The following is a 26,607-nucleotide window of genomic DNA, read 5'->3' as shown; positions in this document are numbered from 1 at the left end:
GCTGTCGCCTTACAGCATGAAGGTCGCTGGGTCGAGCTTCGGCTAAGTTGCCGTTTCTGTGTGGAGTTTGCATGTTCTCTCTGTGTTCGCATGGGTTTCCTCCAGGTGCTCTGGTTTCCCCCACAGTCCAAAGACATGCGGTACAGGTGAATTGGGTAGGCTAAATTGTCTGTAGTGTGTGAGTGTGTGTGAATGTGTGTGTGGATGTTTCCCAGAGATGGGTTGCGTAAAAGCTTGCTGGATAAGTTGGCGGTTCATTTCGCTGTGGCGACCCCTGATTAATAAAGGGACTAAGCCGACAAGAAAATGAATGAATGAAAGATATATATATATATATAGAAAACAAAGAAATAAGTAAATAAATAAGTAAATAAATAAATTAAATTAAAACATTCCAATTTACCCTTAAAATAAACTATATTAAAATGCTTAATTGTTCTGTCAATTAAATAAAAAATGGAACAATGAGAATCAAAAACAAGCATTTCAATTGTTATTTGAACTAATCTGTACATTTCTCAGATCTTCTGCTACATCATTGCTTCTTTGAATATATCAGGATGAGCGTAAAAAAACCTCAGGGTTTCCTTACTGTCTCAGACACACACAGCACACATTTTTAATCCCTCAGACTGCATTTAATCTACAGTTGGGTCTCGCAGCATTACAGAATTAACAAACAACTCATGACAAAGGAAAAAGGCAGAGAATAAGTGATGAATGCGGTCATGAAATCATGCAGAAAGAGCTCAAGAACAGAAGTAAATGTAACCATTTCAGTCTTTAGAGCAATATTTGCACCACACTTCTTAGCACCATTGCAGCATTCTGCCAAATATATCTTGAAAAATGAATGATGCCAGTGACTTTCTGTCTTCGCATTTCAAGCCACAGAGATGAATGAAGGCGAGATAAAAAGAGAAAGAGAAAGAGAAGCTGTCGTCAGCGGCGGGATTGGTGTGTGTGTCAGGTCAGATGGGTGATTGGTTGTGCTGACCTCCAGATGTACAGCATTAATCACAGAGACAATGGCTCCACGCCAATACTAATAAGCTGCTAATGCTGCAGAAATCATTTTCTTAATCAGTAATACGGTTGAGTTTCTAGTGCTTGAGGAACGAAAATTGTGTAAAATTTTATTATCGTTGTTGTTATTATTATTATTATTATTAATCATTCATTCATTCATTCATTTTACTTTTCGGCTCAGTCCCTTTATTAATTTGGGGTCGCCACAGCGGAATGAACTGCCAACTTATCCTGCATATGTTTTAGATTAGATTAGATTCAACTTTATTGTCATTACACATGTACAAGTACAAGGCAACCAAATGCAGTTTACGTCTAACAGATCTAGCAGCTGATGCCCTTCCAGCCGCAACCCAACACTGGGAAACACCCATACACCCTTGCATTCACACATAAACAATATGGCCAATTTTAGTTTATTCCAGTGGTTCTCAAACTTTTTTCATAAAGTACCACCTCAGAAAAAAATTGACCCTCCAAGTACCACCATATGACCAGTATGAAATACAGTAGCATAATAGGCCTAATTAAGCAGCTACAGCTCTGCACTGTTTAAAAACGTGGAAGATTAATTACTATGATTAAGAATAATTATTATTATTAGCCACTTTAAACCTTATAAATAGTTTGAACATTTACACTGCTGTGTTTTTATGTAAAAAACAAACAAACAAAATAAAATGTCAATGTTTAAATTGAAATGTGCTTTTAAAAGTTAATTGAACTTTGGGAGGCTACTGTTCTTAAAAAGTAAAAAAATCCCCTGTACTTAAATGTAAAGTGTTAACCTAAAGTATCCTATTCATCAAAACCTGGAAATGTTGCTTGGACCTTCATCATATTCATATATGAACCATTTTTGATACATTTTTTAATACATGTTGCATGTACAAATGACATATTGGATTACTCTGCGTAACACTAGAAGGCAGCCCGCATACCACTAGTGGTACACGTACCACAATTTGAGAACCACTGGCTTATTCAATTCACCTGAATCGCATGTCTTTGGACTGTGGGGGAAACCAGAGAACCCGGAGGACATGCCAACAAGGGTAAAACATGCAAACTCCACACAGAAATGCCAACTGACCCAGCCGGTGCTCGAACCAGCTTCTTGCTGTGAGGCGATCGTGCTACCCACTACGCCACTGTGACACCCTATTATTATTATTATTATTATTATTATTATTATTATTATTATTATTATTATTATTGGTGGGCATAGATTATTTTTGTAATCTAGATTAATCTCACTCAATTAAATTATTAATTAAATTATCTAAATTTTAAATTATCTAAATTATTATTAAATTATCTAAATTATCTCAATTAATCTCATTAATCTTGGAATCAATCTAGATTAAAATGGCTCATTTGAATTCTGCCGAAGGCATTCAGAATATGAGTGGTACCCAAATAATGATGGGTTTCTCAAGCCAGGTGTCGCATTAGACCAGGGGCTCATCTCCTGTTTCCAAAACGTATCACAAACTGCTTGATAAACTGTTCTACTATGATAATTGGTGATGAAAATAAATGATGTTCAGCAAAAGATGAGCTTGTGTTTACTAACTGTTTATTCAGTTAAACATGAATGTTGAACTGTAGGCCCACATAAGCTCCAAAACAGAATTAAGATGTGGAGTATGCAGACATTAGTGGCATTATTGAAATAAACACCACAATCAAACTATTACCGTCATGTAAGACTTTTCACCATATTTTCAGTTTGATTGATAGTTAAGATTTGATTCAGCTTAAAAATTTGGAGCAGCAAGATTGTTTTTAAAGTGAAATAGTAATTTTACACTGTAAAAAATGCAGGGTTTCACACAATTCATTCATTTTGTCCCACCCCAACACAAATCCATTAGGTTAATGTAACCAATTTATTAATTTGTTCATTTTCTTTTCGGCTTAGTCCCTACATTAATCCGGGGTCGCCACAGCGGAATGAACCACCAAGTTATCAAGCAAGTTTGTACGCAGTGGATGCCCTTCCAGCCACAACCCATCTCTGGGAAACATCCACACACACACACACACTCATACATTACGGACAATCTAGTCTACCCAACTGACCCTTCGCTACGCCCCGCCCAAAAACCGCCACCCACCAATCGTGGCTTAGCAACCAGGGGCTCTGTCAAGCTTTTGAGCGAGGGAAACAGGCCAAAGCGTTGTACATATGGATTGTGCAAATCCGACACCCGATATCCTAAAAGTTTGGATAGGATGGTGGAATTTTGTCCCTTTTCAAAACCAAAAACCCAAGAGGAGAAATGCCAGCGTGGATCCAGCTGTGTGAGGGACGCTAACGGAGCGGATAAAATGAATGAATTAATGTTAAGTTTATTAAATTTTCGTATTTATATATGCTTGTATTTATAGCAGATGCACTTGATCATGCCAGACTTGATCATCCTAGTCGATCTAAATGAATGAAATCTTTCCAAATAGAGCTGTTCAAAATCATCTGGTGAAATTATATTTGTATTGCAGTATATATCGCAGCGAAACACCCACAGCCTTCTCAAATGTTTCCTGGCAAATGTAGTCCGATTGTAGTCCTGTCGCTTCTTTGATGATGAAAGGGCAAGAGCTGGTGATGCAATCACCAATATCTATCAACAACCTGCATCTCCTTACTAAGATTTCAGATTTACAACAGTTAATTGTTTTTTGAGGGGGAAATCTAACTAATTTATAAATCATAATCTGCCATATCAGTATGCAATACCCACCCTTTTATCCACATTGGCAAGTTGTTGTTACATTTTACACTCCATTAACTGCGTCAAATTACCCTCTGGTGAATTGTGATTGTCATTTCAATAAGAATCCATACACATAGATCTCAACACAAAGATTGACCTAAAAAGGGAGATTTGGTTTCTGATCTGCGAGCTGTGGTTGTAAACAGTATAAAATAATGATTTGACTAATGTAGGCTGTACCACATTTTCGCATCCACACAGCTTCTTATTATTTATTATATTATCACTTTGTCATATAAAGTATCAAAGGTAACAGATTGCGATGAAAAACGTTGTGAGAGAAACTCACTCCGTGTGAAACTTGAACAAACAGACTCTACATTTGACAGCTGGGAAAGGATGATTGAGGATTAAGCAAACGCAGTTAGCATTAGCCTAGCTTAGCTTAAATTTGGCAGAGTTCTCAAGGCATTTTCTGATTCATTTCACAATGCCCCACCAGCTAATTAACAATGTCTACACCACAAAATAAGTCATGTGCAGTCAAGATCTCACCAGTGTTGTACAGTAATTTACTGTGCTGTGACATTAAGTGTGTTTATTTTTAAAACCGACGTTATTAAATGGTATGTCAGTGAGGCAAAGTCAATGTGAATGCATCTCCAACGCATTTAGCACTTAGTTTAGTCAAGTAGTGATTGTCCTTTTTATAGACACACACACACACACACACACACACACACACACACACACACACACACACAGCTGCCGGCGTTCACGTTTCATTTTAGTTGTTGTTTGCAGAGTGATCAATAGTTTCACTCAAACCTCAGATAGCATAAACAAATGGAGAACGCTACCCTGCTGAAAAATCCAGCTTAAACCAGCCTAGGCTGGTTGGCTGGTTTTAGCTGGTTGACCAGCCTGGTTTTAGAGGGTTTTTGGCCACTTCCAGGCTGTTTTCCAGCTATTTCCAGCCTGGTCTTACCTGGTCAGGCTGGAAAATGACCAGCTAAATCCAGCTAAAACCAGCTTGACCAGCCTGGTTTAAGCTGGACATAGCTGGTTTGGGCTGGGCTCCCAGCCTGGCTAGGCTGGTCAAGCTGGTGTTAGCTGGTCAACTCCCAGCCTGACCAGCTAAGACCAGGCTGGAAATGGCTGGAAACCAGCCTGAAAATGGCCAAAACCCCTCTAAAACCAGCCTGGTCGACCAGCTTAAACCAGCCAACCAGCCTAGGCTGGTTTAAGCTGTTTTTTTTTTAGTAGGTTAGAGTTGTTGACCATATTTATGGGTGTCTAATTGAGTAAAAACAGTTTTGAAAAGTTTAGTCTTTGAAAATTCTTCATTATAATAACATTAGAAAGGGGGCAGTGGGAAGCACAATCGCCTTACAGCAAGAAGCTCGCTGGTTCGAGCCTCGACTGGGTCAGTTGGCGTTAGAGGTCTGCATTAAATTTCTGAATAAATCGTTGGAGCGGTCGGTAACTGGTGTATTTTGAACGGGAGTGGGCGGTCTAACAACATCGCTCCCGACTCCTGAGCGAGCGAGCACGCATATGTATGTGTGTGAATGAGAGGATGTGATGCTGCATTTAGCTTGTTTGTTGCTGTCTATGTGTGTGTGTGTATGTGTGTGAATGATAGAGAGAGCTTGGTGCTGTGTGTGTGTGTATGTGTGTGAATGAGAGAGAGCGTGATGCTGTCTGTGTCACTTGCTTGGTGCTGTGTGTGTGTTAGCTTGTTATAGGCTGTCAGGAGCACTCTGTATAGCTGGGTGGTGTTCGGTACAGGCGCGGCAGGTAGAAAACGGGGCAGGTTGGGTAGCGGGTCAGCGAATGCTGAACATATGGGAATGGTCGGGTTCGGACTAAAACCTGGCGGGAGCGGGATTCAAATTTTAGTCCCGCGCAGATCTCTAGTTGGCGTTTCTGTGTGAAGTTTGCATGTTCTCCCTATGTTCGCTAGGGTTTCCTCCAGGTGCTCCGGTTTTCCCCACAAGTCCAGAGACATGTGGTACAGGTGAATTGCATAGGCTAAATTGTCTGTAGTGTATAAGTGTGAATGAGTGTGTATGGATGTTTCCCAGTGGTGGGTTGCGGCTGGAAGGGCATCCGCTGCAAAAAACATATGCTGGATAAGTTGGCGGTTCATTCCACTGTGGCGACTCCTGATTAATAAAGGGACTAAGCCGGAAAGAAAATAAAGGAATGAATGAAAATTAGAAAGGAGTTGGCAGTTCATTCCGCAGTGGCGACCGCTGATAAAAAAAAGGGACTAAGCCAAAGGAAAGTGAATTAATGAAATTAGAAAGGGTTATTTTAGATAGTAAAACCCACATTTTAGTGCACACACCACAAGGACACGCAATCCAGGTCACTATCACATCAGCACAGATTTGTATTGTCTTTCATGTGACACACACACACACACACACACACAAACATGTGCAGATCAAATAAACGCACAGCCTCAGTTCAGCAAAACTGCTGATAGGACATGTGTCCAATTGCCTTGTCAGAAAAAATCAACCACCAGCAGTTATTAAAATGTCACACATGTCCTTATGATGCTCCAAACACACACACACGCACACACACACATACACGCACACACTTCATCTTCTGCACTCTCTAATTCAGTTCACATCAGCTCATCAATACATTGCTCTGCTGAAGTAGATAATTGATAATATTGCATATCTTTAAGCACGATTGAAAGCCTTAAATAGTATTTTTTTTATACCTCTACACCTTATTATAGGTAGACTCTTTCAGTATGTCGATCTCAGTAACAGGAACGGTTTATTCTTGAGTTCTTTTAGCAGGCATCAAGTGTATTGTCCAACTTTGCATTTAGAAATTAAAAAGATATAGTCACAAAGCATTTTGTATATACATGTATAATATAAATGTTTGATTTATTATTTTGTTGGTTCTTATTGTTTTGATGCTTATATCTGGTAATTTGGTCTATGTAGTCTAATAAATGACCTAAAAATTCTACGTCTGCTTGCTGGAAAAAAAAAAAGAAAAGATAATATGTTTAAATATTAGTGAAATTTATTTACAATAACTACTTTCTGTTTTGTTATGGATTTTGTGCTGAAATTTTAATCTCTATTTCTGTAGATTTTATTTTCATTTCGATATATTTAGTCAGTGCCTTCCACACACTTTTTATTATATTCTGACATATATATATATATATATATATATATATATATATATATATATATATATATATATATATATATATATATATATATATCAGTGGCCGCCCTGGTATTTTTGGCCACACTTTTTTTACTATTATTATCATTCTTTTACCCTTCTGGCCCACGATGATGACTGGCTTATTAGCCGTTTCAGATTTCCAAGAGCTATCCTTCTGGAGCTCTGTGCTGAGATGGGTTCAAATTTGAAAAGAGAGACAGTGAGGAGGCTCCAAGGTGGCAGGGTGCGCGATGGGTGGCTTCTTGGTGACTGATGTATTTAAAGATATTATTCCAGCTAAGTTTTTTATTATTTTTTTTTTAATTGAGCGTAATTATTTAACTGCATATATGGACACCGCGGTTATCCATTAAAGACGTGGCTGTTAACCCCCCTCAACAATCCACAAACTGACCAAAAGCGCAGATACAATGATGCTCGTGCATGTGCACTCAATTTCACGTTAGTTCGGATGTACAAACAGAATATGCATGAGATTCTGTGCACGCAGTGTTTCATACATCTCATGCGTACGCACATTTACAGCTTTGTCCGTTTTGATTCATTTTTGCAAATTAAAAAAAAAAATTTAAAAACTGAAAAATCAGATGTACATCAGTATTCACAGCCTTTGCTCAATGCTTTGTTGATGCACCTTTGACAGCGATTACAGCCTCAAGTCTTTCTGAAAATGATAACATAAGCTTGGCACACCTGTCTTTGAGAATTTCTGCCCATTCCTCTTTGCAGTACCTCTCAAGCTTTACCAGGTTGGATTGGAAACGACGGTGTACAGCCATTTTCAGATCTCTCCAGAGATGATTAATAGGATTTAGGTCTGGGCTCTGGCTGGGCCACTCAAGAACACTCACAGAGTTGTTGTGAAGCCACTTTATTGATATTTTGGCAGTGTGCTTTGAGTTATTGTCCTGCTGGAAGATGAACCATCGCCCCAGTCTGAGGTCAAGAACACTCTGAAGCAGGTTTTCATTCAGAACGTGTCTGTACATTGCAGCATTCATCTTTCCCTCTATCCTGACTAGTCTTCCGTGTTTTTGCAGAGCAACACAAATAGAACACAGAAGTATAAATGCACGACTACGCATGGGCCACGGCGATCACTTAATGCAGAAGTATAATTCAGCCTTGACGATATTACATGAATGGATGTTGGGACAGTATGCAAAATGCTGAAATATAATTGGGGAAACTGGCAAGGGGCTGGTTATAGTGACCAAAACAAAGACAGACATTCCAACACAGAACACACATTTTTAAAGGAGAATACCTTACTAAAGCAGAGGTTCTCACTCTCGGCCCTGGAGGGCCGATGTCATGCAAATGTTTGCTCCAACCCCAATCAGACACACCTGAATAGCTAATCAAGCTCTTACTAGGCTTTCTAAAATAGTCCTTGCAGGTGTGTTGAGGCAAGTTGGGGCTAAAATCAGACCTCCAAGGCCGAGTTTGAGAACCCCTGGACTAAAGCATCATTTTCAGATAAACAACATATTCACTATCTCACCGTTGGCAGGTTACTTGGCTTGTTTTTAAGAAAAATACCCTAATCTTTGACATTGTATTTCTTAAAACAACACAATATTTTTGACTTGTTCAGAAAAAGCTTCTTGATGTAAGACAATTTAAATATTTGGACTAAAAACAAGACAAAACAGATGCAAATGATGCTCTTGCAATGTGCACAATGGGTTAAACCTATCCACAAGACTCCGGCTTGACTAATGATCACTCAAGTCTGTGGAAAAGACCCTGGCGCAAGTCCACACACACACACACACACACACACGCACACACACACATCTCCATCCCACCTGCTCCTCTTCCTCTGGGTCTTTCCTGGCCTTCTTCGATCAGTGGGGTCTTAAATCAACAAAACACACACACACACACACACACACACACACAAATACACAAACACACACACACACACACAGAGACGTATCTCCTCGCTCTATTAATGTGCCATCTGCCCGGGCAAGCTGTCCAGCCTGCTAACAAGACCCTGACAGAAACCCTTCTCGTGGCCCTCTCCTTCCCAGTGTGTGTTGGAGAAACGACACCAGGACACCGCTGGGGTCAATGATGCGTCAGGGTCACCGGCCCACCCCTGCTTTTGTGTCAAAAGAGCCTGTACAATCTGGCCCTCCTTCACACTACTCGGGCCCAATTTCAAGCCGAGAATGAAACAAAAGAAACGGGCTCGGTTTGATTCCCTCTCTATGTTAAATCAGTGTTAACAGACTTTCGAGGAGCCAAATGTCACAGTCGTAGATGTAGTTTATTGACCAGAGTCAGCGCAAAGGTCAGGTGGTCAGAGTCACTCACACAGATGAGGTAAAGCGAGGTGAAAGCGTCTTACAGTGTCCGCGAGCTAAAGGTCAGTTGAAGGTAAATGAGGCTTTCCTCTCTGGATTTGACGATAAAACCCTTACGATATTATTAGTACATCTGTCCAATATGTTTTAGATGTTCACAAGATGATAACGCTACTATTATATGGTTATTATTATCATCATTAAATGTATTATTAAAAATTATTACCTAGATAGTGAAAAATAATAATAATAATTTTATTTCCGTAAACGTGCATTGGCTATAGTTACTGTAGTAAAAGAAGATTTCTGTTTCAAATAAATTTAATACATTTGTTTTCTCCTAAACTTTCTATTGATAAAAAACAAACAAAAACATGTTTTCATAAAATATTAACTGTTAATATTAATCATTTTAATATAAACATTTTGCACACAGTGCTTCCCACAAGTTTGAAATATGGTGGTCAGGGCCGGAGTGGGACTCCTTTTGAGCCCTGGAGTTTGAAGTCTTAGACCGGCCCACCTCAGTTCTCGACTTGACTATAGCCCCTTTCTCACATACAGACCTTTCCGGAAAATTACCAGCAATGATATGAACAAGGTTCTCTCAAGGTTTCTCTCAAGGTTTTTTTTTCTTCACTCCTATCAGGTGAAGTTTTTTTTCCCTCTCCGCTGTCGCCACTGGCTCGCATGGTTCAGGATTGGTAGAGCTACGCTTCGATGAATTTGCTCTCCAGTGTTTGAACTCTCAGTAATGATTTTAAATCACACTGAACTGAGCTAAACTGAACTGAACTGAACTTAAACACTAAAAAGTGAACTACACTGTTCCAGTTACTATGACCATTTATGTGAAGCTGCTTTGACACAATCTACATTGCAAAAGCGCTATACAAATAAAGCTGAATTGAATTTAATTTAATTGAACAGGCCCTTTTTGAAAATAACGGTAAATTCATTCTGGCTATTTTCCGGAAAGAGAAGTTGTAACATTACCGGTAATTTGCTGGAATGCTGCGCTGTGTGAACGCAGAATGAAGATTGCCGGAAAGAGCGCGTGCACGTCTAGAACGTGCTGATGTGAGACGTCTGCTTTAGCCAATCAGAACAGTCAGGTGCGTTCACGTCTGCGCGGTTTATAAGAACAAAAGCCTTTGAATATTTGTCCAGACACATTTAGCTGCTAGAAATTAGTCAGATAACGTTTATATATTCATTTTAATGCGAACCGTGTATATAATTATCGATAAGATGCTTATAATAAGCCGTTGTTTGTTTACCTTCAAGCTTTGCGTGTGCCTGTAAAATAGCCTGCGAGCGCCAGCACACACACCTCTCGACATGCGAAAGTGTTTCTCTATATGTTTTCATCGGAGTTGTTCACAATACTGATCCATCCTCAGAGTTTGTAATGTAGTCAAATGTTTACATATAAAAGCGCAGCCGCTTAGAGGTCATTTGTGGTGAATGATGTCAGAATTTACCGCTATTTTGGAATGGATGTGTGAACGGTCTTTTCCGGAAAAATTCCGTAACGTCCTCGCCTGTGTAAACAGCACTTTTTAGAATTTACCGGTAAAGTCGTTCCGGATATTTTCCATATATTTACCGGTATCACTGTGTGAAAAGGGCTTATATTAAAATAAAGTCATTTCCAATTCAGTTTCTAATGACACTATCAAGTCTTTTTCAAGGAAACAGCTGCTTTAGAGCTTCAAATGTTTGTCATAAATATGAGAAGATTAAAGGGGAGCTAAATCTCCAACACTATTATTTAAAACATCACAATGTCCTTTCCTGCAAAATCTAAATATATATATTGTGTGCAAAATTCTTTATAAATATCCAGTCCTTTGTAACGGTGAAAAAAATTAAATATGTACACCTACATAAGTAACCCAAACAGTATTGTATGTCTTAACACAAAAAATGAAATAATAATAATAATCATAATCAGTGAGGTGAGGTTCGAACTCGGATCAGCAGCATCATAACGCAACATGCTGACCACCGGACTACAATGGCGCTGTTATGCTGGTGCGTTTGGAATGAAAAATAAGTATTGCACTGTTAGCTGCAAGACTCTTTTGACCACAGTATTACAGTTTTTCTTGATTGCTTTGATGCAGGCGTCAACTGAAACTCCACATTTTCAAAACAGTTAACACACATGCCTAAACAGAAGCACTCGTGGTCAAAATGACACATTTTGCTTGCAAAATGCACATACCGTGTCAAAACATTTAAAATATGCAACAAAAGCTAGTTTTACCTTTAAACAACACAACTTGCAAACAAGTATATGAGCTCTTTCAATTCATCATTACACAATGGACAACAAAATACAAAATACAGAACTCAGTATGAATCGGTGCACCATTGCTTGTCATTGTAGCCTATTGCCAATGCCATTTTGTTGTCTTTCTATTTGGGCTGTAAAATTTGCCTTTTTTGCAAAGAATTGGATCCAGAATGAGATGCTTTGATTAAAGTTATATTGAATTCATGACATTATTCAAACTGTGGCTGAAAACTGAAATACTTAAAAAAACAGACAAAAGTAATAAATACTGTAAATATTAGAGAAAACACATGTAAATCAATATACAGTCAAATCTATTGGGGGTATAGGACATAGCCACTATTGACCTCCTCCATCCATCAAAACCGTCAACCGTCAAACTGTATTTTCACTAAGTTGTCGCTGTTTGGGGTTGAATGATAGTTACGTCATCATTAACCAGCAGGCTGCATTTTGCTCACGGGGCTGTGAGAAATTAAATAAAAAGCAGAGCTGTGGCAAAATAATGAATAAAAAGAATGAAGCTATGGTCAAATAAATAAATAAATAAATGAATAAAAAAATGCGACTGCTGAGAGTGCAAGCAGCTAGGGACACCGGCCCTCGTGGACAAAAAATGAAACGGCCCACCGGGAATTCTCCCGGTCCTCCTGATTAGCCAATCCGGGCCTAATGGTGGTAGCCATATTGAAAGGCAATTTACCCATAGCACATAAACGGTCCGCTACAGTTGAAGACAGAAATATTCGCCCCCTTTAGATTTTTTGTTCCTTATTAAATATTTCCCAAATGATGTTTAACAGAGCAAGGAAATTTTCACAGTATGTCTGATAATGTTTTTTCTTCTAGAGAAAGTCTTATATGTTTTATTTAGGCTAGAATAAAAGCAGTTTGTAATTTTGTAAGGGTCATTTTAGGGTCAAAATTATTAGCCCCTTTAAGCTTTTTTTTTTTTTCGATAGTCTACAGAACAAACCATCATTATACAATAACTTGCCTAGTTACCCTAACCTGCCTAGTTAACCCAATTACCCTAGTTAAGCCTTTAAATGTCACTTTAAGCTGTATAGAAGTGTCTGGAAAAATATCTAGTAAAATATTATTTACAGTCATCATGGCAAAGATAAAATAAATCAGTTATTAGAGCTGAGTTATTAAAACTATTATGATTGAAAATGTGTTGAACAGAATTGGGGAAAAAATAAACACGGCAAAGTAGGAATGTTGTATGCTGTTTAAGGATGCTCAACAAATGGGTCTATTTGAGGATGCTGGTAATAATGAGTGGTATTTAAGGGCTTTGGGAATAAAAGGAGGACTTTAAGGAAGTCAGAAACGTTGAGTGGTATTTAAAGATGTCTGAAATATGATGTTTGGGATGAATTGGTGTCCCATGAGGCCACTGGGTGCACATCATTGGAGGATGGAGTCTGAGAATATGAATATCGAATGGCCTTGAGGGTGTATTTGATTGCGTTTAATTATTGTTGGAGGATTATAAACAATGTAAGCATTGGTGGATTTTGAAATTGTTTGTTTTTTTTGTAGGATGCTGGATAGTGCTAGATCAGCACGGCCAGTTCAGGGTCCTCTTGGGAAGTGGCTCTAATTGTGTGGTTATTTTAATAAATCAAAACTACTATTTTGGAATGGCTTCTGATTGGCCAATGCTTACCGTATGTTAAAGAATGGAGGGAATTTGAGGTTGCCAGGTAATGTAGGTCAGATCTGGACTGTAGATAATGGTTTCTATTTTAGGTTGTGCAGAATGTTTGGTATTGATTGGAAATGCTTTTAAATGTTTGGCCAGACTTAATAATGCTTACAATACTCAACAGCAGTGGAACACGTGCAACACTAGATCGTTTATAGACGTAAATAGGGTGTCTAGTGTGCATTTATAAATGATTAAATGTGATTAATGCGTTAAATACTAATGGACTATACTATTTAATCGGCTTTAAATAACTGTGTCAATAACTTCGAATTTCGTTGTTGTTCGTTTCTGTGTGCACGTTATCCGACTACTCTGCTGTTTAGTACATTAGGTTAGGGGCGAGCGCCACGCCTTGTACTTTTTGGATAGATAGATAGAGTAGACAGTCAGGACTCGGAAGACTCTTCGCGTGCTAATCATATTGTTTTCACATAGTTAGTTAGTTAGCTAGATGCTTCTGGGAAGTTAGATTTAGTTTGGGTTTTGTTCTTTTGATTTCTTTAGCGCCGCCCGCATCCTTTCTGCCAGCTCTCCTGCTTTTTTCTCCGTCTTTGTATTCGTCTCAGTGTTGTATATATTGTATATAGTATATTTTTGCTTTACTTACTTTTTCTTTATTTTGGATCTGTTCGTTGTTTTTGTTCACTTTTGGGAATTGTAAATAAAAGCACATATTTTTGGTATTACTTTGGTTGTCTTTTGCATTTATTCACTGTTTATATAAATATATTTTAATTACCTAAATGTCAAACCCCACCGTCCCCTAGCATAACATCAGAGGTTTGTAACAAACATGAATATACAAATGTTTTAATTACACTGATTGACATTATACAACACATTTACTCACAGCTTAAACAAATGAATTGACTGAGCTGTGTTTATGTGTGCAGTGTCAGCTGTCCCAGGCACTGAACGGAGTTTCAGACAAAGCCAAGGAGGCCAAGGAGTTCCTGGTGCAGCTCAAAAATCTGCTCCAGCAGATACAGGTACACAACTCTTCAACGCACACATCATGACATGTAGAAATATGCAAATTGTGTCAACTCATGAAATATTGATTGTTTACACATAGGTTGGAAGTTCTGAACGGCTTCCTTCCAGTTGCATATAATAAGCATCTCTGTGTTTTGAACACGCTAAAAGGACTTAATCAAAGCAGCCATGCTAGCAGCACTTGAATATTAGCATCTTTGATTTAAGAGTGTCTCATTAAATATGCAAACGAACATCTCGTTAAACGCCAAGTGGGGTAATTAAGATGTTCAGCATGCATCCAGCAAACATGTCAGATGTTAGCATTAATTTTGTTAGCATGTTTTTGCATTGCATATCAAATGCTTTGATTATCTTAAGTCAAGGCTTTCATGCATGGTTCCATCAACCTTCAGGAGTCTGCAAATCTTGTAAACAAGTTTTTAATGCTTATAGAGTATAATGCACATAAAGTCTTACTTTATACTTGAAACAGGAGTGCAAGTTTGCATTCCTCTATGTTCACGAATGAAAATTTGCACACAGTCCAAACATGCATGACATTGTCTAGTAGGGCTGGGCGATAATTCGCTAGCGATATTTATCACGATATATGTTTTTTCAATAAAACAATAATGACAGTTCGATAAGTGTTCGATAATGTTTACTAAGGCTGTGTAATTAATCGAAAATTCGATTTCGGCTTCAAACGATTATGAAAAAGCATTAATCGAGATAAAAGATTATTGCGTCATGTACTGCCTCCTTTCCAGTGATGGTTAAGCACCCCCTAACTTTAGAGCATAGTGATTGAATATTTACTTGCGGGAGGGAGAATATATATATATATATATATATATATATATATATATATATATATATATATATATATATATATATATATATATATATATATATATCCACCCGCACCCCCTTTGGCTATGGGCCTGACTATTTATTATATATTATAATATATAATAAATAGTCAGGCCCATAGCCAAAGGGCGTGCGGGTGGTTTGAAAGACCAAAAGTTTGATTATTTGGAATTTTTTTTTACATTTTTCAAATTCTGACTGACCAAAGTTGAATGTGCGGTTGTATTTTTTTTTTCATTTGCCTAAAGGCTTTAATTTTTAAATTTAAAACAAGTTTTTAACAGATTTCTAAAAAATTAAAAATGTAATAATAGATGATAATAAATTTGTATTTTAAAAATAAATATCTCTTCATATTTTTTTATTCAAATTTTTCCTTCTTTATAAAACTGTAATATAAAACTTACAGTTTAAATGCACATTTGTAAATAAACAAATTTAACTTTAACTTAAAACTGCATGCTCAGGAAATATTTTTTGGTACATCAAAAAGTGTGGTTATGATAACCATCAGACTAATCAGCAAAAATTAGTTCTTAAAATTCCACTAAAATGCAATATTTATTTAATTTTTTTTTTATTTTTATATTTAATATTTTTATTCATTTTAAACCCCATAATTAAATAGAAAATCAGGCAAATAACTGCAAAAAGGTTCAGTTTTGTTAAAAAAAATAATTATCCCTTTCCATAAGCTGGCTATGGGCCTGATAGTGTAATGTTAAAATAATGTTTATTAGCTGATAAAGAGAGAGCTTAATGAAGACTTCTGTTTATTTTAGCCATAGTGCAAATGAAACACATCTCATACATCAGTATTGATCATGATAATTATCGATATCGACTGATATGAAAAAAATTATCATGATAATGTTTTTGCCATATCGCTAAGCCCTATTGTCTAGTGTTTAGAACTGGATTCTGCCTGGAGATCACTGGATTATGAGCTCTGGGCTATTTTTACTCAAGTGGAAAGTTGAATGCTTTTTCATACTGCCCAGTAGGCAGAAATCGAGAGAGAGAGATTGTCTTTAAAAGCCTCTGTAAGTAGACTTTGCGCTGAAGTGCTGTAGTGAGCAGTGATTTCCAATATAAAGCGACAAACACATAACAATGCAGTGCTCTGCTGGTCCTGCAGAAGGACTACAGCCAGAACTCTCATTTTAAAATGTACCAGTCACACATACTCATATCAAACGTCTCTTCTCTTCATCATGGCGGTTTGTAGATGAAGTGACTCAGTCCCATCAGCCCTGGTGTCAGTGTGTGGGTGTGTGTCTCACGTCTGAGTCACAACCCAACTCAAAGTGAATGAACGATTAGTTCCGTTCTGAACTCCTACACCACAGACACTCTCAGACTGAGCTCTGCCAGCTTTGCAGAATGCATTACGGAATGATGCTGAAGTTCGTCATTTGCGGGCTCTAGGGACGTCAAATAGAGTCCAAATGATAGGTTTTGATATTCGATTGTTTGCGCAAACAGAAACAACAACAAACTCCCTGGTTGAGCCAAATTTGAGAACCGCCAATGACTTTGGGAATTGTTTGACCCAGCTTTTATCTACAATCCAGCACTGAGGGTTGTACACTCATACTCTCTCCCATTCACACACTGCGGCCAATTTAGTTTATCTAGTTTCTAGTAGAGGTTATAACTACACAAATACCTACGAATGCATCTTTGTCCATTGACACACAGTTTGGTCCTCACTCATTTACTCACTCACTTCAGCTTTATCACCTTCATCAAAAGTAAAAGCCGGGCGAGGACCAGATCTGGCCGTGTTCTTGTTGTGGGGCAACAGTGCTAATCACTGGGCCGCCGTGCCGCCCAATCTGCAGAAAAGAGGAGGGGGGGGGGGGGGTATGGGGGGTGGTTCTACCATACGAGGATAACTGTGGACTGAAACTGTGGTTATTTATAGGGGAGTCAAATGATCGGGAGATCGTGATTAGTAACGCGAGATCAGCCGTGATAAATCATAAGCACATGATTCTTTCGAAATTTGTTTACGAATAAACTTTACTTTGAAACATCAAAAGCCAAACCATAAGAAGATTGAGAAATATTGTATATACTGTGTTTTTGGGTCACATTCTTCAGACTGACTGATTGAACGTGTGTGTGTGTGTGTGTAACAGGAGAACGGGGTTGAGTTTGAGGCATGTCTGGTCGCTCAGTGTGACTCTCTGATTGAAGCACTGACTCGGCAGAAAGCCAAACTGCTCACCAAGGTCACAAAGGAGAAGGAGAACAAGCTGAAGGTTGGTGAACACACACACAACATCATGCACATCTCTGATATATTTCATGCATCAATTTAAATTGACAGATGCGAGTAAAATGTCTACACTGCAAAAATGCTTTTCTTCTGTTTCTTGTCCAAATATCTCAAATAATCTGCCAATGGGGTGAGCTAAATAATCTTATCACAAATCGAAAAACAAGAGTATTTTGCTCTCCCCATTGGCAGATTATTTTGGTTGATTTAAGGAAAAACTCACTTTATTTTGGCCTATTATTTCTGAAAACAAGACAATATGTTTTGCTGGTCTAGAAAATGCTTCTTGATTTAAGAATTTGTAGATATTTGGACTAGAAACAAGACAAAAAGTCTAAGTAAGGAAAGCATTTTTTGCAGTGTATTTTAAAGCTTTAAATGAATTTTCATGAAACAATTGAATTGTTTGATGAAATAATGTTCAATAATTAATGAAAATTTTTATTTTATTAGTATTTATTAGTAATTCTTGGTATATTATTTTATTTTATTTTTTGGATACAGTTGAAGTCAGAATTATTAGCCCCCCTGTTTATTTTTTTTCCCAATTTCTGTTTAACACAGAGCAGATTTCAACACATTTCTAAACACAATAGTTTTAATAACTCATCTCTAATAACTGATTTATTTTATCTTTGTCATGATGACAGTAAATAATATTTGACTATATATTTTTCAAGACACTTCTACATAGCTTAAAGTGACATTTAAAGGCTTAACTAGGTTAATTAGATTAACTAGGCAGGTTAGGGTAATTAGGCAAGTTATTGTATAACGATGGTTTGATCTGTAGACTATCGAAAAATATAGCTTAAAGGGGCTAATCAAATTGACCTGAAAATTGTTTTAAAAAAATTAAAAGCTGCTTTTATTCTAGCTGAAATAAAACAAATAAGACTTTCTCCAGAAGAAAAAACATTATCAGACATACTGTGAAAATTTCCTTGCTCTGTTAAACATCATTTAGGAATATATATATATATATATATATATATATATATATATATATATATATATATATATATATATATATATATATAAATAATTAAAAGGGGGCTAACAGTTCTGACTTGAACTGTATATGCAAAACCATCAATATGTAAAAATCATGTTGTACAAAACATTAAAAACATTTTTTTTTCTTTTACCAAAAAGCAAACAAACAAAAAAAAAACTCAATATCATAGAAAAAAAAAACATAAAAATTAAGAAATGGAAGGTAGATACTCCAGAAAAAGAGCCCCAGAATTTTTCATAAGTCTTTGGTGAACAGGATTTCCCCAGTAGAAATAAGTTGGTGCATCCTTTGCTTTGTAAATGGAGAGTGAGATGATTTCCAGTTAATTAATATACATTTTATAATACGTAATAATGAATATTTTGAGATGAGTCTAGTAGTTCAGTGTTCCCAAATCCTCCTAGGATTATTCTAGGACCATGATACCTATAATTTTTGATTATATGTCCACTATTCACCTTATTCTTCGCCAACGAGCGGGTGCAGCCATTTGAATCTTTCTCGAGACTTCCGGTCTCATTCACTTCCATTCATTTTTAGACATTAAAAACTGCTCGTTTCGCTGTTTGATGTTGCAAACGGATATTTCCTTATTATATTATTCTACTTGGTCTATATAGTCATGCAAACATTTGTTTGTAGAGCAAGCAGTTTGATCGTTTTTTGCCGTTTATTATTCCTAATAAATTTCTCAATAGGTGACTGAATCAGAAGTTCTAAAACAATCGCAAAAACAGGCGCACTTCCGCATTTTAGAATAAGGTCAATATATTCACCAAATCACATGGAGGACAATTCCAAAGCATATGTTGTAAATTTCCATTTAGATGCATTGCACCTTTGGCACGTTGAAGATTTGTTAGTATTTAATATATGCAGTTTTTTTGTGGGTGATGTAAAAGGGAAATATATTTAAAACAGTATTTCACTTTTTATCATTTTGTAGCTTGAAAACCTTTCAACTTTGCAGCAGCAGCAAGATTATTTCCGTTCAGTCGGTCAAATGATGATGTTCTTCACCTCACAGATGGGATAAAGAGAGAGAGAGAGAGAGAGAGAGAGAGAGAGAGTTTAAGTGTAATGCACGGCACTGTTAGTGTCGCCTCCACGACTTTATGGAAAGCAGATTTAAGTTTTGTCTCATCTGTACGACTCCATATGGTCCAGATTTGTTTAATCTACTGTAGTTCAATTGTGTGTGAGATACAAAGCAATGCAAAAAAAAAAGCAAATCTAAATATGGTAAATTAATTTCTATTATTTGGTTTTTAATGAATACTTTTATTTAGCTTTTTATATACATAAGGAACAATTATTAAAACGTTTAGTACTCCTAGTGCAATTTCCATTAAAATCCAGACAATGTTGACACTGTAAAAACATACTGTAAAATTTACAGTAACCTACTGGCCATTTTGGTTGCCAGCAAGACTGTACATTTACAAACAAACTGTAAATTAATAATTACAATTTTCTGTCAAATTTAGAGTAACATACTAGTAATTTTGGTTGCCAGTCAGGCTGTATACTACAAGCACACTGTTAATTAATAATTATAATTGTAAATTAAAAATGTAAATTTACTGTAACTTACTGATCATTTTGGCTGCCAGTAAGAATGCACATTTACAAGCACACTGTACTTACAAAAATACAATTTACTGTCATATTTACAGTAACTTAATGGGATTTTGGTTGCTAGTAAGACTGTAATTTTTACAATCACACTGTAATTAAAAACGACAATTTACTGTAAAGTTTACAGTAACCTACTGGCAATTTTGGTTGCTAGTAAGACTGTATATCTGTCAATTTGCACTCACATTATAAATTAAAAATGACAATTTTCCTTAAAATTTACAGTATCTTATTGGCAATTTTGGTTGCCAGTAAAGCTGTATATTTAAAAGCACATTGTAAATAAGATAAATGACAGTTTACTGTCAAATTTACAGTAACCTACTTGTGATTTTGGTTGCCAGTAAAACTAAATTTACAAGTACACTGTAATTTAAAAATTACATATATATGTTTTTGTAAGTTCAAAATTGTAACTTACTGTAAAATTTACAGTTTGTTACTGGCAATTTTGGTTGCCAGTGAGACTGCAAATTTACAAACACTGTAAAAAAAATGAAAATTTACTGTAAATTTACATTAAACTTACTGGCAATTTTGGTTGCCAGTAAAACTAAATTTACAAGCGCGCTGTAAACTATAAATTACAATCAACTGTAAAATTTACAGTGACTTACTGGCAATTTTGGTTGCCAGTGAGATTGCAAATTTACAAACGCACTGTAAATAAAAAAAATTACTATTTAATGTAAACTTACAGTAAACTACCGACAATTTTAGTTGTCAGTAAGATTGCAAATTTAGAAGTACAATGTAAATTAATAATTACAATTGTACATTTTTCAAGTTAAAAATTGCAACTTACTGTAAAATTTACAGTAACTTACTGGCAATTTTGGTTGCCAATAAGACTAAATTTACAAGCGCTGTAAATTCAAAATTACAATCAACTTTAAAATTTACAGTGACTTACTGGCAATTTTGGTTGCCAGTTACACTACATTTACAAACACACTGTAAAAAAAAAATACAATTTACTGTAAAATTTACAGTAAACTTACTGGCAATTTTGGTTGCCAATAAGACTAAATTTACAAGCACGCTGTAAATTAAAAATTACAATCGACTGTCAAATTTACAGTGACTTACTGGCTATTTTAGTTTCCAGTGAGACTGCAAATTTATTAACACACTGTAAATTATAATTACAATTGTCATTTTTTTTTTACTTACAGTAAAATTGACAGCAACTTACTGGCAATTTTGGTTGCCAATAACTGTACGTTCACACCGAAAGCGGCGAGAGCATCAAAGTAGCCGGAAGTCATTCATTTTCAATGAGAGACGGCGCCGATAAGCGGCGAGGAGCAGCCTTCGCGAGTGTGGGCGTTGAGGAGAGTTGAAATCAAGTCAACTTTATGGTAATGAGCTATGACGCGGTTCGGCGGCAAGCAGTCAGAATGAAGTAGTCCACCGCTTGAGAGGAGATCAGAGAACACAGTCACTGTAAACTTTGGTTCCGACAACAGTTGTTCCCAAGGGTTTGATTATTGCGGTCGCCAGATTTTCAATTATTTACAATGTTTTCTTTCTTGATCATGCATTAAATAAGTTACTGGCGAGTTATTGAAGTACATTAATGTTATATATATATTTATCTTTAAAAAAGAGGGAATCGTATGCGACAGTACAAAACAGTATTGCTGCTTCAGGATATTTCAGACATATAGACTCATTAGAAAATTAAGTGGAGGATAGCCACACCACATGCAACTTGATCTTACATTGTTGAATGAATTTGATAAGAAGTGCGCAACATTTTCACGGCCCGTTTAAATACGAGATCGATGTAGCAACCTTGGACGCTCTCGCCGCTTTCGGTGTGAACGCACAAATAGACTGTACATTTACAAGCACACTGTAGATTAAAAATTAAAATCAACTGTAAAATTTTACAGTTACTTAGTGGCAATTTTGTTTGCCAGTAAGACTTTAAATTCACAAGTGCATTGTAAATTATTAATTACAACTGTAAATTAAAAATTACAGTAAATGTATAGTCAATTAATTATTAAAATTGCTAATTTAAAACATACAGCACAATTGTTGTTATTTATTTACATTGTGCTTGTAAATTTTACCACCAAAGTTGTCAGTAAGTTTTACAGTGATTTATTTATTTTTTTACAATGTAGTTAATTTTCTGTTTAGTACGCTCGTTTGTGGCTAATTGTAGAAGTCGGTCCATCTTCCGGGCATCTGTGTTGCATTGCTCAGTTAATCAAATGGAGTGTTTCTGTATGCAGTGACAGGAGACGTCATTTTCTACTCTAATTCGTTTCTTCCACGCCAGCAGTCTGACAACAGAGCTTTACATCTGCCCTCTTTCACCACAATGAGCAGAGGACGATGGGGGTGGGGGGGTGGAAGGAAAACACACGTGAAATATGCGGTTAATGCTGTACGTTACAGAGTTAATCCATACGTTGCTCTATAGATTAAAGAGACGAAAGATTATACTGTGCATTAAAATGACTGAAACTGTATGGTCAGCTCAGATGGTAAAATATAAGGATGGAGATGAATTTAGGTTGCTCATCGATTTCCTATTGAACATCATTTCCTTTGCTTCATTTGATGCAGATTAGAGATGGAAAGCTTTCCTGGTGATTTTAATCAGAAAGAGGCTGAGAAATGATCAGATTTAGCTATATGTTTAGAATTTTTCCACATTCATGAGCTCACATGAGCTGGTCTTTATTATTTATTTAGTTGGCACATTCTGATTTAATATTAAAATTGCGTTAACGTTTTGTTTTGTTGAATTGTATATGCGTTTCCAAGTTAAAGGGTTAATGCTGGTTCTGTCGCTTGTAATTATACAGTTATTTATGTCATTCCTGATAGCGCTTGACATGCGCATCGTTAAATAATTATGCGCTATAAATGCTGCATAAATAAAGAAAGGCAGACTTGTTAGGATTATCTTCCCAATTAGATACGGATGCCAAAACAAAACAAGCGAAGTCTTTATGCTATATAAACCAAATATCTACAGACATAAATGCAGGATTATTCATGATTTTAGGACTATAAAGTGATAGTTAACTCAAAACTGAAAATTAATTCATTCATTCATACTTTTTTTTATTTATAAAGCACATTTAAAAACATACCAGGGTTGACCTGGATATTACTAAATATTAGGGGTGCAACGATACACTCAGCTCACGATATGATGTGTACCACGATATAATGTTCACGATTCGATATGTATCACGATATTTGGAATAAAAATTGAAAATTAAACTGAAATGCAAATTTTACCAAGTAAACTATTTTTTATGCATTTCTTTTGTTTCAACTTGTTAAACTGAACCTTCTTTAAGAAAATAAATTAAACAGGCCTGTCTCTGGAAAATAAAACAATTAAAAAACTTCTTAAAAATATTATTGAAATGACAGAGACAAAATTAAAGAACAAATTAAGTAAAGGTGCAAAAAAAATAAGCTTTCTATTCAATTGAATTTAACAGTAAGAGCTTAAGGCTTTGATTGGTCACTTGCGTTTTTTGTGTGTGCAAAAAAAATCCACATTTCCAGGTATTTAATTCATATTTAATTAAATTAATTTAGAGATATCTCTAATTACAATTGTGAAAAGTCAAAACTCATTTAGAGATATCTGCAAATATTTTTCAATGGAAGTCAATGGAGGAATATGACTAGTCACAATATATTTGCAGATATCTCCAATCTGACTTCGTACTAGTACAATTGTAATTGCAGATATCTCTAATTGTCATTCTGACTAGTCGAATTATAATTATGACTAGTCAAAATATAATTAGAGATATCTCTAAATATATTTATGGATAGTCAGAACAAAGGTTTTAATGCTAAAACGGCTTGCCATACGCGCGCGTCTATCAAAGTCCGCCCTCTGTAGTAACAGCTCACGGTCAGATCACGTCATGTGTGATTTTGCGGCGGGAACATTATATGAAAACAGAATGATATTTTAGGGTGAATTGTACCTTATAAATACAGTATGTGACTCTTTTAACACCATTAGGAGGTATCCCTGTCGCTGTGCAAAGTATGTAAATCACTGTGAAGACTTTAAAACTTAGGATGTTTGACCCAGTATGCGTGTCAAAAAGCGGACGAGTCCAAAGCAATGACTGTACAACCGAAATGTTGCCAGACGTCTGATTTTGAGAGGATGGGTCATCCTCTATTTCAGCTCCACTCATCTAGGTCTGCTAACATTACTGCTGCTGCAATCTGAACTCGCGTGCGACAACAGGTGGAACGTAGCTCACGTGCAAACAGCTCAACTAATAAGAGAAAACGGACGTCATATCGTAATCAAATCATCATAACGCCACGATGCATATTGTGACATTTTTGCATCGCAATAAATCGTACAACGATAAATCGTTACACCCCTACTAAATATGATCAACTTTCAAAGAGAAAATAAATAAAAAATGAGGAACTCACCGGAGGTGTGTCCTGGTGTTGCAAAGGGATGCTATGCAAACTGGGGTAGTTCCAAATGCAGCTTTATTATAAGAATGGTCAATCAGGCAAGGGTCAAATACCAGTATAAACAGTGTAGTAGGCAATCCAGAAGCAAATCCAATAAAACAGGCAAAAGGTTCGGGGCAGGCAGAAAAGGGTCAAAACACGATAAACAGTCCAAAAGTCAAAAAACACAGGCAACAGGAAACAAGGAAAACGCTTACGTAAGGACAGCAACAGCTTAACAATACTCAGCAAAATGTGTGTGGAACGGAGGGGTTTAAATAGTCCGAATAATCATGGTGTAAGTGGCTTCAGCTGTGAGAGTTTAATCAGTCTGGATCTTAAACCGGTTGTGTGTGTGTGTGGCCTGACTGGGTGTTGTAGTCCATAACATGGCAGATATGTAGTTCAAGGAGTGTGAATGTTTACCAGCGACCTCTGGTGGTTAGCGATCGCTGGTAATCATGACACTTGGGTTTAGATTTAAAAGATGACATTGAAGATCTATGGGAGGCACGGTGGCTAAGTAGTTAACACTGTCATCTGTGTCATCTGTCCCTGCTGGGCCAGTTGGCATTCCTGTGTGGAGTTTGCATGTTCGCCTTGTGTTGGCGCTCCAGTTTGCCCAACAGTCCAAAGACATGCGCTTTAGGTGATTTGAATAAACTAAAATTGGCTGTAGTGTATGAGTGTGTGTGAATGAGTGTGTAATGGTGTTTTCCAGTACTGGGTTGCAGCTAGAAGGGCATTTGGCGGTTCATTCCGCTGTGGCGACCTCTCAAATATAGACTAAGCCGTAGGAAAATGAATGAATAAAGATCTACAAACAGACAGTATTCCTAGGCTGCCAGATCTAAGTGACCTAGACAGAGTGTAATAATGTAGAATGTCAGAAGTATGTTGGTGCAAGGCTGTGTGAAGCTTTACGTTCGAAACCCTTTTTGCCGTTTAACTGATAGCCAATGCAAAGAGGTTAAGATAGAAGAGATTCATTCATTCATTTTCTTGTCGGCTTAGTCCCTTTATTAATCTGGGGTCACCTCAGTGGAATGAACCGCCAACTTATCCAGCGAGTTTTTACGCAGCGGATGCCCTTCCAGCCGCAACCCATTTCTGGGAAACATCCACACATACACACACACTACGGACAATTTAGCCTACCCAATTCACCTGTACCGCATGTCTTTGGACTGTGGGGGAAACCGGAGCACCCGGAGGAACCCACGTGAACGCAGGGAGAACATGCAAACTCCACACAGAAACGCCAACTGAGCCGAGGATCGAACCAGCGACCCAGCGACCTTCTTGCTGTGAGGCGAACGTGCTACCCACTGCGCCACTGCGTCGCCGATAGAAGAGATATGATGAAAATATTCATCTCCCTGTCAGAAGTAAAAAACTTGGATTAGAATTGAACCTCCCGGGACCCCTCATGTCATGGGTGTCCATACCCATAGTTAGCGGTGTCATTCTTCAGAATATCTTCTTTTGTGTCAGATTTGGAACAAGTGAAGGATGAGTAAATGATGACAGCATTTTCATTTTTTTGGGTGAACTGTCACTTTATTATACAAGTTGACTCATGTAAGGACTAAATCTGTGCACAACTTCCTCAGAAAACAAAGAGAGCGTCACTTGTGAAGCATAGCCTGTAGTGATTTTACATTCTTACAATTGATTTTTTACGCATGTTGGTGGGTTGCATAAAAGAGAGAATCTAGTCCTTGACATTTCTATTATATTTAGACTACTCAAGGAAATAACAATCTGCTGTGGGAGCTGTTTATAGATTTTATATCCTCAGGATCATAGATTTTTCCAAGACTAAAACACTGTAGGCGAGGCAGTGGTGCAGTAGGTAGTGCTGTCGCCTCACAGCAAGAAGGTCGCTGGTTCGAACCTCGGCTCAGTTGGCGTTTCTGTGTGGAGTTTGCATGTTCTCCCTGCCTTCGCGTGGGTTTCCTCCGGGTGCTCCGGTTTCCCCCACAGTCCAAAGACATGCGGTACAGGTGAATTGAGTAGGCTAAAT

The 26,607-nt window shown here is 37.0% G+C and overlaps 1 protein-coding gene across 8 annotated transcripts in view; it reads left to right on the top strand.

Annotated features, from left to right (window-relative positions):
• Positions 1 to 26,607, top strand: part of trim67 (tripartite motif containing 67) — an 81,006-nt gene that overhangs the window by 13,782 nt on the left and 40,617 nt on the right. For all 8 annotated transcript variants that reach the window (XM_087297974.1, XM_087297971.1, XM_087297969.1 and 5 more), the window contains exons 2-3: positions 14,211 to 14,306; positions 17,313 to 17,435. In XM_087297974.1, coding sequence (XP_087154100.1) covers positions 14,211 to 14,306; positions 17,313 to 17,435 — 219 coding nt within the window. The remainder of the gene's footprint in view (positions 1 to 14,210; positions 14,307 to 17,312; positions 17,436 to 26,607) is intronic.

The sequence above is a fragment of the Danio rerio genome, chromosome 20 (genome assembly GCF_052040795.2).
Source record: "Danio rerio strain M-AB ecotype USA chromosome 20, GRCz13ab, whole genome shotgun sequence".
NCBI lineage: Eukaryota > Metazoa > Chordata > Actinopteri > Cypriniformes > Danionidae > Danio > Danio rerio.
This window is presented reverse-complemented; position numbering and strand designations above follow the sequence as displayed.